Raw genomic sequence first — 14,780 nt, forward strand, 5'->3', positions numbered from 1 at the left:
AATAATGTTATAATGCATCAACAGGATATTTTTAGTTTCCTTCACTTTACAACAAATTGTTTAAATTTAACAAATAATGAAAAATATGCCAAAGTGGATCGCTTCTCACGCCAAATAACACTGCACTATTTCTAATGAATATGTGCATATGAGGCACCAGCATGATCAGACAACTGAAACAGAAAATACTAAATTTTTGGTCACACAGTAAAGGCATAATTTGAAAATGCAAACTCTTAGTAGTTTGAAAAATCAAGAATAATAACAGACTTAAAGTTATTTCTAAATAATGGACCGGTCTCATTTGGCTCTGCATATGGAACCTAAAGGATTATAGTTTGTATTATTTATTTCTTTACCAAGAATGAACCGAAATGAAAACATTTATCTTTTAATCCATGTGTGTGTATATATATGTAGTTTCATAACAAGGTTCGGGAGAAGCACGTCAGATACTTAACCTAATTAGCACAGGTGGAACCATTTAAGATAATCAACCTTAGGGTATAAATACAGCTGAATCAGCCTACCTGTCTCCATTGACTGTTTATCAGCATGCTGGTTCGCTTCGTCTGTCACCTTACCACGGACTATTTTCGTACCAACGAAGAGAGCTTCACCGGGGATTTATAAGACCTGCTGCTTTTGCTGGACCCGCAATCTTTCCTACCCAGTCAAACATGGCCGATGAGCAGCATTAAGCGTCATCGCGACAGCTGCTCTCCTCGTCATGCCACAAGTCGTGGCCAATAGACCGCGCAAGCTCACCTCACTCGACACAATGATCATGCCGCCCGAGAAGCTCTCCTCGAGCTGGAATCCAACCAGCCTGGGCCACACCAAAGTTCTCACTGCAGCAAGCCTCTCCCTTCCCGCCACCGATCAGCCTTTCACCCCGGCCGAGTGGCAGTTTGAGGCCGCTTCCTCTAGCGGCGCAGACCGCGCAACGTTAACCTACACATTTTCAGGCGAAAACGCTAAAAGCAGGTTCTTCTTCTTCATTGGATTTTATGGCAGTTTGCATCCAAAGTGTTGCATCTAAAAGTAGGTTTGTGGTTAAAGTTTGTTAAATGACGTCATGACGCAGTTCCATCTTCTTCTACTGGTGTTTTTTGGCGGTTTTGGCAAACCAGCGTAAAGATGCATTACCTGCTGATCTGGAGTAAGGAGTGCGCATAGATTTGGACTACAGATACAAACCTAGTTCTGTCGGATGATGCCACATTTAACCACGAACAAAGGCATTATTTCCAGTCTTCATCCACACTGAAATGTCCAAGACATTATATTTGTCTTACCGTGCTCGTTTAAACCTCATTGATATGATACAGACATAAGTTCCATGATGATAAAAAAAAAAAAATGACTGAATGCACCTTAAGTCGCTGGATAAAACCGTTGGCTAAATGCTTAATTCAATTTTAAATTTTTATTTCCATGCAAGTTTTGTGGCAGGACCAAATTATTTAGGGACCTATTTCTCCATTCACAGGCGTGATCACTCAAAATTCATCTAAAACGCATCTGCCCTCGTGTTTTGACGCAGGATAGCAAGTGGGAGTAAAATTACTGTTGCCTTTTCAGGACTGTAATACGAAAAACAGACAAGTAAATATCTTTAGAAACCACTTAGAAGTGAATAGCACATAACTGCTCTTAACCCATTTGCTTGCAAGCATTGCCTACGGCCCCAGTTTATTATCGTTTCACTTCCACAGCACGTTAAACATCACTCTTACTTGATCTGGATAAACCTTGCATCAATTGAAAGTCTAAAGACTCTGGCTTCGATATTTGACCAATATTTCGATAAAACATCTTTTCAGTGACAGCTATTTAGTAAATTTCGTCAGGAATACGATTCCTATTCCTGAACGGTAAGTGTCAGCTCGTGGACAAACGTTGACCATGTATCTAGTCAGAAAGAATCATGAGCAGAAACATTTTTATTTTGGGTATGTAATTTCTATTTCCATGCAAAAAAAAAAAAAAAAAATGGGGGGTGACTGGTACGTTACTGCTATAATCATGTCTTTCGGTACAATGTCTTGCAAGACTAAACATGCTTCATCGTTTCCAAAAGCCTCTGTTTCCACAGTCCATACTACAACGTGAAAACAGCCTTCCAAACGTATCCCTGGAGACGGCCTAAGAACCCGGAGGCCAAATGAGAGGAAAGATGCTTTTCCAACAGTAACATAATAATGTGGACAAGGCTTGAGGAATTGTCAAATCAGGCACCCAATTGCTAAGCTGGTAACACAGTAGGCTACCCATTCATTTTTTGCTTGTCCTATCAAATATTACTAACCCTTTTTACTCTTCCTGCAGCCAACATCTACAGCAGCCGAAAGCAAGTAGCCTTTCCTGTACCTCCTCACTGCAGTATCTGCTCCTACAGGAGCCTTTTCCATATCTCCCCACTGCCACAGCAGCGTCTGCTCCCGCAGGAGCCTTTCCTGTATCTCCCCACTGCCGCAGCAGCGTCTGCTCCCGCAGGAGCCTTTTCTGTATCTCCCCACTGCTGCAGCAGTGTCTGCTCCCACAGGAGCCTTTTCTGTATCTCCCCACTGCCACAGCAGCTCCTGCTCCCAGGAGCATATATAAAATAAACAAATAAATAAGTAAACCCGCATTTGGTCTTGTAGCGAGAACTGTCCTGGTACAGCTCTTACGATTTCTCTGCAGTGTGAGAAAATCTCCCAGTCAAGCTCTCATTTTCCTCTTTCCTGTTTTCTCTTTCTGTCCAGCGAGCATTTGGTCTCACAGCGAACACAGTGAGAACTTTCCCGGGAGAGCACTTACCTTTTCTCTTCCGTCCAGCGAGCATTTGGTCTCACAGTGGACACAGTATGAGAAAATCTCCCAGTCAAGCTCTCATTTTCCTCTTTCCTGTTTTCTCTTTTTGTCCAACAAGCATTTTGTCTCACAGCGGACGTAGCAAGAACTTCCCGGTAGAGCACTTTCGTTTTCTCTCTCATCCAGCGAGCATTGGGTCTCTAAGCAAGACGCAGTGTGAGAAAATCTCCCGGTCAAGCTCTCATTTTCTCTCTTTCCTGTTTTCTCTTTCTGTCCAGCGAGCATTTGCTCTCACAGCAGACACAGTGAGAACTTTCCCGGTAGAGCACTTAATTTGTTCTCTTCCGTCCAGCGAGCATTGGGTCTCTAAGCAAGACACAGTGTGAGAAAATCTCCCGGTCAAGCTCTCATTTTCTCTCTTTCCTGTTTTCTCTTTCTGTCCAGCGAGCATTTGCTCTCACAGCAGACACAGTGAGAACTTTCCCGGTAGAGCACTTACTTTGTTCTCGTCCATCCAGCGAACATTGGGTCTCACAGTGGACACAGTATGAGAAAATCTCCCGGTCATGCTCTCATTTTCCTCTTTCCTGTTTTCTCTTTCTGTCCAGTGAGCATTTGGTCTCACAGCGGACGCAGCGAGAACTTTCCCGGTAGAGCACTTACATTTTCTCTTTCGTCCAGCGAGAATTGGGTCTCACAGCTGATGCAGTGTGAGGAAAATCTCCCGGTCAAGCTCTCATTTTCCTCTTTACTGTTTTCTCTTTCTGTCCAGCGAGCATCCGGTCTCACAGCGGAAGCAGTATGAGAAAATCTCCCGGTCAAGCTCTCATTTTCCTCTTTACTGTTTTCTCTTTCTGTCCAGCGAGCATTCGGTCTCACAGCGGATGCAGTATGAGAAAATCTCCCGGTCATGCTCTCACTTTCCTCTTTCCTGTTTTCTCTTTCTGTCCAGCGAGCATTTGGTCTCACAGCGGACGCAGCGAGAACTTTCCCGGTAGAGCACTTACATTTTCTCTTTCGTCCAGCGAGCATTGGGTCTCACAGCGGACGCAGTGTGAGAAAATCTCCCGGTCAAGCTCTCATTTCCCTCTTTCCCGTTTTCTCCTTCTGTCCAGGGAGCATTTGGTCTCACAGCGGACGCAGTGAGAACTTTCCCGGTAGAGCACTTAATTTGTTCTCTTCCGTCCAGTGAGCATTTGGTCTCACAGCGGACGCAGTGAGAACTTTCCCGGTAGAGCACTTAATTTGTTCTCTTCCGTCCAGCGAGCATTTGGTCTCACAGCGGACGCAGTGAGAACTTTCCCGGTAGAGCACTTAATTTGTTCTCTTCCGTCCAGCGAGCATTGAGTCTCACAGTGGACGCAGTATGAGAAAATCTCCCGGTCAAGCTCTCATTTTCCTCTTTCCTGTTTTCTCTTTCTGTCCAGCGAGCAATGGTCTCACAGAGGAGAAAGGCACAAACTCGCCTGATCGGTCGCTCCAAATTACAATTGCTCCCCGTTGCAGGCCAGCAGGGCCTGTCAGTCCAGGTACAGTGAGCCGCCATCACAGGCCCACTGGACAAACATTCAGACCCTTTCTCGAGATGCCAGCCTGCCAAACGCGGCACTCAATTCGGGGGGTCTTTAGTTTGGTGGCTGTCCTCTGGTCTATAGCTTTTTGGGGGGTACTCTAGATTCGGGCCCTTCCCGAGCTCGGAGCCCCTTCCCGGACGGCACGCCAAATACGCATTATAATACTTCAGTTAATTGTAAGTGTGAACTTGTGAAATGTAGTTTCATAACAATGTTCGGGAGAAGCACGACAGATACCTAACCTAATTAGCACAGGTGGAACTATTTAAGATAATCAACCTTAGGGTATAAATACAGCTGAATCAGCCTACCTGTCTCCATTGACTGTTTATCAGCATCCCCCCTCCACCCCATCTCCTCCACTAGAGTTCATTTTACACTTTTATATACAGGGGGGTACTCTAGGTTCGGGCCATTCCCGAGCTCGGAGCCCTTTCCCTGGACAGCACACCAAATACGTATTCTAATACTTCAGTTAATTATATGTAAGTGTGAACTCGTGAAATATATATATATATATATATATATATATATATATATATATATATCTCGTTTGGCTCTCAACTAAGGCAGACGCATTTTCTCTCCCTCTCCTCCCCCTTACCATACCTGCTTGCTCTCTCGTCTCGTCTATTGTCCAATACTTGGGAGACTCTCATTGCACTGCTCTCCAGACTGAAAAATCATGGATTTGAACAACTGGTCTCTCAACACAATTGAGACTCAACGAGAAGATGTAGTGTATTTCTGTCTGCCATGCATCTGAGGAATCACGCAGTCTGGGGGTTTTGTTTCCAGAAGATAGACTTTATTTCAGAGAGAAGCAAAGCTGAGATATTCTCTGTGAGAAGATCTACCGAATGCTATGTAGCATCTCATTATATACCCTATACAGGGCGTTTCCAAATAGTCAGACTCTTTCCTTATGCTTGCAATTTTAATACCTCCCTAGAGAGAAGAGGCCCTCTACTTGTTTTGGTATAAAGAAAGGCCCTTTCTGTATGTCTGACCATATGTTTCTCATCAGTTCTGAACATTCCACCACGTAGGCATATTCCTTTCTATCCTTTACCTATAGGATTATAATGGAAAAACAACTAGCAACAAAAATGGCTAGATTCACATTGATTATTCTTGATTGATTAAAATCTTATTAATAAAAATCTTCCACAAAAAACCTGGGAACCTGACTGCCCTGGTGGAACGTTCACAGCTGGCTACACAATGGACACGTGGGAGAGGAGGCGGGTTGTGTGTGTCTGGCGGCTCTTTCCATGGAGGACATTGAAGATGTACCTATTCGGAACCATGATAACGGGTCTTCTGCTGATTGGATTAGGCTTTGCCCTGGGTTATCGAATTCAGAGAATGGGAACAGCTGGTAAGGCTGCCCGTCATGATTGAAGCAGTGGGCAGAGCGGTCAGCACTGAGACTGACACTATTAACCACAATATGGAAACCATCAGGGATGTAGTGGAGGCTAAATGCACGTAAACGCTGTTTACGCACCTCCCAAAATTTGGAAATAGCGTTTACCCACCTCCAAAGTGCGTTTATCCACCTCTAAACTGAGTTTATCCACCCTTAAATAGCCTACAGTTCCTAAGACATTTTAAATTAAGCTTATGTCATTTTAGTTTCATATTGTTCATTATTAGTTTCATAGGTTGTTTGTTGTTAAACCTAAGACGAAGTCTTTCATATTGCGCTGCAACTGTCAGTGTTGACCAATTGCTTGTGGTGTTACCAGTAGTAGTGGGAAGTTCAGATCATTTTACTGACTCTGATCTTTGAGTCTCATTTAGCAAAAAGAACTAATCTTTTCTCTTTCCGTCTCTATGGGACTGACAGGTAGAATAAAAGACTCATACCTCACCTATAGATTCAGAACCCATATGATGCGTAAATGCGTATGTGCGGTCAACACAAAATGAATGAATCACTCGCTGATACAACTCGGTAGTCCCGAGTCATATTAAAGATTTGTTCAAAATGAACGATTCGTTCATTAACCACACGCAACAGATTGCATCAATATTTAAAAATGGATATCTGGCAATTTTTTAAGCACCGTCAAGACACCAGCCCTCCTCCTGATGCCAGCAAACTGCCTCGGCTGCAAGCCCAAAGTGAGTGAGCTCGGAAAACAGTACTAAACTTCATGTTTTTGAGGTTAATTTGGTTCACGGTAGATTCATGCCACTGATTCAAGTCACCTCTACCTAGATAGTTAATGTTATCACTAGCCGTTCACGGTTTCGTGGGTACGGTAAACGTCAGTTAATAATAATAATAATAATGTTCGTTATTTTGAATAGAAATCATCATTCATACAGCAGCCATTCAGCATCTCCGGTTTATTTGTGTTTGTATACATACAATATCCACGATCCGCCAGGGCTATATGGTCCAATGGTGCGCACATTTGGAGAAATAATAATTTTATGACATGTTTGTAAAATATTTCGTCATACAGAATAAAATTTATATTCGTTTTGCACTGATTTATGCAATCTGAAGAGCTCAAACAGCTAACAGAGCTAGCGAATACTCTCCTCTTATTGATTCATATCAGCTATGACATCAGTGCGATATCATTAGTTTGTAAAGTTGTCAATCATCTCACATGAACCACGTGACCAAAAGGATGTCCTTCTGCAATGACGCTGTCTGTGTCAATGCAGTCTGTGTCATTGATAAAATATATGAAAGCATCTTATCAGCCTTTTCTAAAACTTCTCCAAAGCCTCCCATTATATGGTCTTACAATTGCATAATTTTAGAGATATCATCCTCAGAATTTAAATGAAGCATGACCACACTTGTAGCTACACTTTAGTTGTGGTAAGTGTGTAGTTGATATCCTACATTAATTTTTTTTTTTTTATATATACATTTAATAAATAGATTCTTAATATTTGTTGTTTTTGTTTTGCTATAGCATTCAGACTGGGTACCTAAACATTGAATGTATACTAAATAATTTATTTTAATGGTTTGTCTGAAAGGGTTAGTCTATAGGCCTTATAATGTGACCAGCTACTTGACAGGATGTGGTGTGCTAAGCTGTTTTTTCTCCATTTTAACTTACTTTTACAGACAGAGGTGAGACAGACAATTATGGAGAGAGCACAGAGAGAGGAGATATAGAGAGGAGAGAGATAGACAGAGATGAGATGAGGAAAGAGGAGGAAAAGAGGTAAGACAAAAAGAGAATGAAGAAACAGAAACAGGACAATTTGAGGGAGAAGGAACAGAGAGAGGAGAGACAGAGAGAATATGCCACCAACACATTTGGACTGAAAAGCAACACAGTCAGTTTAAAAAAGCTTAGTCCTTTGCTAATTGTCAATGGTGATTTTCTAGGGTGTCGTACTTGCCAAACTGTCAAATGCCTTGGAGTGTTTAAAGAGACAGGCATGTCTCTCTCAAATGAATGGTGGCAGACTAAAGTTACATACAATAACCAATATCAGCTGTCATGCTTAAAGAGCCACACAGATGGGAAATCAAAAATTACCTGTATTACAGTGTATAATGTAGCTGTCCATCAGTGTAAACAATGTGCAAAGTAATTAAACCAAAAATTACACGATTTATAAAGTTATTGGCTTCTAAAGTAAGGAGTCGACTCTGAATCGCGGAAACGAGTCGTTATAGATTTCAAATCTTTTGCCCATCTCTATGTACGTCACTAGAACACTTTGCATAATAATCTCCTCCTACCGTCTTGGGAGAAACGGAACTCTGACCTGCCCCCCCCCCCCCCCCCCCCCCACAGACGCTCTGGTTGGTGTGATAGCATCATGTCGAGGAGACAATGTGTTTTTAATTGTAAAGGCAAGTTTGTTTTATTTTCACTGCCAAAGAATGAAGATCAGAAGAACCAATGGCTAAAATTCATTTTTAACACCATACAAGAGCAGTACAACAAATCCCTTCTGTTGTGTTCACAACATTTCACTGATGACTGCTTTTCTAATCTTGGTGAGTAACGTTACAAGGCGGGATTTTCAAAGCATTTGGCCATAAAAGAGGGTTCATTACCAACTTTATTTAGACCAACAAGCATCTCCGAATCGCAACGCGAAGTATGATTATGAAGTTATGTGTTTGTTTTCTCCCAAGCGTCTTATCAGTATGTGTGCTGTCTGCAACCTTTGTCTGTGCTGCTGATCTTCATTTACAAACACGTCATTAAAATGAAGTGTAACAAGTGCTGCTAACAGATATTCTGTGATAAAGTAATCCATATGAAATGTTTTTCACATCTCCCTTGATTATATCTAATGTGACCACACCCCTGTGCTGAATGCGCTATTCAGATTCAAACTGAAGCGCGCGGCTTCAATACGCACACACAGAAGAAAAAGCAGCGAGACTGTTCAAGTTTTTTATTGTACTGTTTGCTTCGCGATGAGAGGAATAAGACATAATTCACCCCAAAAAGATGCTAACGCATTGTTTACCATGAAGTTGTGTGGGGAATAACCAATCAAAAATGTTAGTTGACCAATCAGAACACAGTATGCTACCAAAAGGTGGGGTTTAAGGAAACTGAATCTTTTGAACAGCTTCGCGCGAACCGTTTGGGGATCTCTGAGAATTGAGGTAATTTTAAAATGATATTTTGACAATGTGACAATGTTTTTAACCTTGGATGGATTTAAACCTATTGTACAGGACTTATAAACAGTGATAGGAAGCTTAGAATTTTCATCTTACTGGCTCTTTAAGGAGCAAAATCTACAAACATGGGACATCAAAAAGTCACAAGGCAGCAGAAAATACAGTGAACACAAAAAACACAATTGAAGTTTCCATACAAAAACAAGTGGAGGAGGAAGCGGAGAAGGCAGCCTCACTGTTTCGAACAGCATACATCCTAGCAAAGATCAACAGGCCATACAACCAGGAGCTGGTGGCGCTCCAGCAAGAAAATTGTCTTGACATGGGCACCACTCTCCATTCAAAAAATATGATAAATTTATGACAAGAGTGCACCCTCAGAAATCTACATTACAAAAGGAGCTTTGACCTTTGTTTAAAAAAAAGACTTCCTCGTTGCCTTTTTCTCTATCACATTTTAGAAATCATCAGAAGTTATATATCACTTGAAAACATAAAATCTCAAAATTCATCCTTCAAAACCCATTTTAAAATCAGACATTGCATTACCATGTAAATGGTACATCAAAATCATGTTACAAAATGTTTTCAGTCATGAATTATAAAAATTTAGGTTTGTATCATGCACATTCATGTCTATCTTCAAAAACGTGAGTGACAGTTAACAGGTTAAAGCAAAAACAAAACAAAGATAAGCAGGTATCTGTATTCATTTCAGCTATTTGTAGCAAAGGACAATCCTACCTGAATGACGCTGGCGTCCCAGCATGCAATGTAGCATGATGTAGCTTCACATTCTCTATAGAAGAGCTCTTTTCATTTGTCTCCTCCTGATCATTTTAATTTTCATTTGCGTTTTACTCTTTTGTTTTTTCATCCAATAATTCACTGAACTCTCTAAGACTCTCTATTTTATTTTCCTCCTCAAATCTTCACGTCTCTTTCCAGGTTTTTCTTTTACATTTTTAAATGTAATCGTCTCTTATTAATTTCTCATCTGTTATCAGTGTTTACCTGAATTTCTCATCTGTTATCAGTGTTTACCTGAATGTTTCTAAAGCAGGAAATACAATAACATGAACATTTCGGACTTAGATATATTTTTGATAGTAAAGTCAAATATTACTGCGTTGTTTTCGTGGTCTGGTTTGAATCTCAAACACGCATTTCAGTGCTGCCATTTCTTCAAGCTCTTGTGAAGTTCAGGAAGAGATTTTATTTCTGCAGAATATCTGAGCTTTGAACCAGTTCAGTCTCTGAGAAACACCTGAAAATAAAGAAAAAAATTACAAAGATTAAAAACCCAGACTTACATTGTCCTAATATTCAGAAGACTATTTAGACTCCAAGTGACCAAATTCAAATCTAAACTCCCAGAATCCCTTGAGACTCACACTGCGTCTACACCGGACGCAACAGTTGAAAATAATTTGAAATTTGTGTAATAAATAGAATGCAGCAGCAGTTTTCTGTCAGGGATTTGTTGTGTCGTGCCGTGCAGCATCCAGTGTAGACAGTATCACTGATTATAATGAGATCTATAGTATTTTGATGTGCTGCAATCAAGCCTTTATATGCCAAATCTTTCCAAAAATATGATAATACAAACAACTTCATAGCGAGACCCTAGCAACCACCCTGTGTGCCCTAGCAACAGCCTAGCAACCACCCTGTGTGCCTAGCAACCACCCCAAGTACCTTAACAACTGCATAGCATTTGTTAAGCCCAGTATTTTTACATATTTTTTAAACCTGTCAAATGATTTTAAATTTACCAAGCTAAAACTTTTGTTTACTGACTGGATGTGACTGTCTTTTCTAGTGTGTATCATGGAGGAGAATCCAGGATTACAGCAGGACTAAATAAATGTACGTCTGTACACACACACACACACACAGTTGTAGTGATTGTTGTGTTATTAATGTCTCTGTTCTTGTGTTCAGATGCCTGTTTTCTCACACTGGATCCAAACACAGCACACACTGATCTTAGTCTGTCTGAGAATAACAGAGAGGTGACAGGTGTGGAAGAGAAACAGCCTTATCCTGATCATCCAGAGAGATTTGATGTGTGTCAGGTGTTGTGTAGAGAGAGTGTGTGTGGACGGTGTTACTGGGAGATTGAGTGGAGTGGATATAATGGTGTGTGTATATCAGTGTCATATAAGAGCATCAGCAGGAAGGGAGCTGGTGATATGTGTTGGTTTGGATATAATGATCAGTCTTGGAGTTTGACCTGCTCTTCCTCCAGTTTCTCATTCAGATTTAATAACATAAAGACTAATCTCCCTGTGAAGTCCATCAGCAGGAGAATAGGAGTGTATGATAATGATTATATCAGTAGAATAGGAGTGTATGTGGATCACAGAGCAGGAACTCTGTCCTTCTACAGCGTCTCTGACACAATGAGCCTCATCCATACAGTCCAGACCACATTCACTCAGCCGCTCTATCCTGGGTTTGGTGTTTATTATGAATCATCAGTGAAACTGTGTTGATGAATCAGAGACTGATGAGAGATTCTACCCATAATGCTTTGAGCTGCATGATAAATCAGTGATATGAATCTATTTATGACATTAATACTCATTGAACATTCCAACATCTGGCATGAAGCATTATTAACCATTACCCCTCTGTAAAAAAGTAGGGCATCTGCAATGGCTGGAAAGTCAAAATCAGAGAACCATGTAAGCCCCACAACACAGAGATAACTGTTAACTTATATAAAAATGGCACAGTCATGGTACAGGGAAATTTTAAAACATTCCAGACTGACTACAGTGCAATGATGAAACAAGAAAAAGCCCTATTATCTAAATATCTATCATCTGAGCAGAATACACAGAGCAGTAGCCCAGATCTCAAGCCCATGCCTGCAGAGAGCCCGGCCCAGCACCCTTCATCTCCCCTGCTCAAATCTATACCTGTACTCCAGGAGCACTTCACAAGGCTGGAGATGGTGCAGCTCTGAGAAACCGTACTCAGACAGGACCATCACCCCGAACTCGGGCAAAACTCAAGAGCACATTACACAGAGACTGCCAGCCCTCACACAGCAACTCAAATGTTTACAGACAGAGAAGGACAGTTATCAGAAAGAGCTGGCCACACTGAGACTCCAGATACAGGAAAGAGAGCATCTCACACTAGAGATGAGGCAGACACTTAGAGAGATACAGGAGGAGAGAGAGCAGCAGCACAGTGAGATCCAGGCCCTGAAAGAGCAGGTGAGAGAGCTGCTCCTGACCAGACAAGAACTAGAGCAGATTCACAGAGCTCAAACACTGCCCTCCAGCCCAGAGACACCTGACCCAGAACATTCACAGTCACCACAGCGCCTCCGGTCAATCACAACACCAGCAGCACCCATCTAACAGCAGCCCAGCACCCACCAGCACACAACTGACAGAAATAGCCCTGCTCATCGATTCAAATGGGAAATTCATTGACAAAGAAACTCTTCCCCTGAAACAGAGCTGTGAAACACTGGTGTCCCAACACAGACAAAGCCCTGGAGCTTCTGACAGAATCTCAGCTTGGCCGTCCCAGCTACATCATCATCCACAAGGGCACCAATGACCTGCGGAGCCAGCAGGACAGAGTGTCCGATTCCCTCAGAGCTGTTGTGGACAAAGCAAGACACACTTTCCCCAACTCAAAAATCATCCTCTCCACTCTGCTTCAGAGAAAAGACTTCCATCCAAACACAATCAATAAGATAAATGCTCACATCTCCAGACACTGCCCTTGTACCTAATGTCTACTTGGCACACCACCCAGACTTAAGCGAAGACCGTCTATACGATCATGTCCGCCTATATATAAAAATCTAGTACATATCCTGGCAAAAAGACGTCACTCTAAACAGGACAAAAACCAGACCAGCCCCAGGTGGAGCAGAACCAGCCCTAACCCAGCCAAACCAGCAACACAAAGCTCAAGAGAGAGCATCCCAGCCAGCACTTTATCTAGAGTGTTCCGACAGACAGAGGCTGCTCCACAGAAACTTGCTGTGTCGCTATCACAATCTATAGACTGAGGCACCTATATTTGAATGCCAGCTCTCCAGGCCAACAAATACACAAACTCTTAAATGCATACAAACATACATGTGACTAACCACGGAAAGTAGGGACACAAGTCGGTTCTGGGGCATTTTGAGTCATTCACAGATTCTGAAAGTGTAGTTTGTCAGTAATTTATCTTTTTTGAATTTTATAAAAATGATTTAGAGGCTGAAATATGTGAGTTTTATCTTTTTATAAAAATCTTTAATCTTTCAAATGTGTCCATCATTTTTAATGTTATTATTTTAATGTTTATGTAAACAAAAAGTACATATTGATGCTAATTTTATTTGTTATTTGCTGGTTTTCTACATAAAACTTTGTGAATTGATTTCATTGTGTAGCATTAGGACTTTTTGAACAGGATTCTGTGATAACCGATGAGCTATGAGCTAGCTAACAATAGGTAGATATGGGAAGGTCTAAACATGGACTAAACATGAGATAACGTCTACGTGTTCTTAGAATGAACACAAAACGACAAACTTTGATATTTATGGAAACTCACCCCATAAGAAACAGAAAAGTTTTCTTGCAGATCCGAAGTTTACACTGTGCGTCTGTTTGCCTCTAAATGTTACGGATTTTCCCCATTTCTCTGTCTTTATCCCCATCAAATGTTACTATCGATATAGCCTCTGATATCTTACGGTCCAACTCATCTGACGCCAGTCCAATACATTCTTCCTCGTCGTCATCTTTGCTCAGTTGTAGATTAGGGATATTATACAGTCTTATTATGCCGCTTTCATCGTCACTCAGATCGTCTTCAGAATCAGTGAGCGCTTGTTTATAAGCATCCGGCTTGTCGAAGAAGTACTTCAAAACATTTTCAGTGTAACAGCCATGGTTCAGCTCGTCTGCGTTCATCTTTGCGGCGTACATCTTCATTGAATTTTGATATCAGCTAGAGCCGGCCAGAGCGCTGCATAATAAGTAGCCACGCTTCCCTCGGAGGGCGGGGGCAATAACAAAAGAAACAAAAGCCGGCTTATCCAGTATGGAAATACAGACAGACAATGAAACGCCCCTACTGCGTGCTAGAATCTCCGACAAACAACCTGATTTCAACCTCAAAATTTCAACCTTTAAATATACCGATACTGCTATCTCAAACACGGAGAGGCTTCTTTGTGATATCAACTAACAGATTCTGCAGAAAAATCACCAATTTTGAAAAAAAATAACGCTTCTTTCTCATTTTGCTCGAAAGTTGTGCTGCCGACTTGTGTCACTGGTTTCCGTGATGGGTCACATGTACAGATATGCATTCACCTCCCCACCCCCAATCCCTCGCCTTCACCGCATTGTACCACCAGTCTGACAAGCGGGTCTATGACCCATCATATCAACCTCCCAGACTGCCTTCCTCTGTGCCATATACATACCATCCCTCGAGTCTCCCTATTTCCAAGAATAAATCTTCCAAATTTTAGAGCAAGATATCACCAATTTCCAGGCCCAGGGAAACGTGCTGCTTCTGGGTGACTTCAATTCTAGAACCGGTGACAAATTAGAATTTATAGAATCAGAAGGCACCAGATTCCATCGTCAAAGGAGTATAACTTGGTCGATTCACCTACAACTTAGCTCTTGGGAGCAGCACTGTAGATTTATACAATCACAGGTCTAGAGCTTTCCTCTTTGAGAGCATTCACATTCAAACCCTTGAGACCTTTCTCAGACCACAGCAAAATCACCCTTTAT

General features: G+C 41.6%; 1 protein-coding gene across 1 annotated transcript in view; it reads left to right on the forward strand.

The window, feature by feature from the left end:
• LOC113092605 (NACHT, LRR and PYD domains-containing protein 12-like) overlaps nucleotides 1-13,212 on the forward strand; it is a 75,427-nt gene extending 62,215 nt beyond the window's left edge. Inside the window, exons 11-12 of the mRNA XM_026258269.1 lie at nucleotides 10,826-10,872; nucleotides 10,948-13,212. Coding sequence (XP_026114054.1) covers nucleotides 10,826-10,872; nucleotides 10,948-11,501 — 601 coding nt within the window. The 3' untranslated portion in view covers nucleotides 11,502-13,212. The remainder of the gene's footprint in view (nucleotides 1-10,825; nucleotides 10,873-10,947) is intronic.
• Nucleotides 13,213-14,780: the final 1,568 nt, after the last annotated feature.

Source organism: Carassius auratus, unplaced genomic scaffold, assembly GCF_003368295.1.
Source record: "Carassius auratus strain Wakin unplaced genomic scaffold, ASM336829v1 scaf_tig00214667, whole genome shotgun sequence".
In the NCBI taxonomy this organism is placed as follows: Eukaryota; Metazoa; Chordata; class Actinopteri; order Cypriniformes; family Cyprinidae; genus Carassius; species Carassius auratus.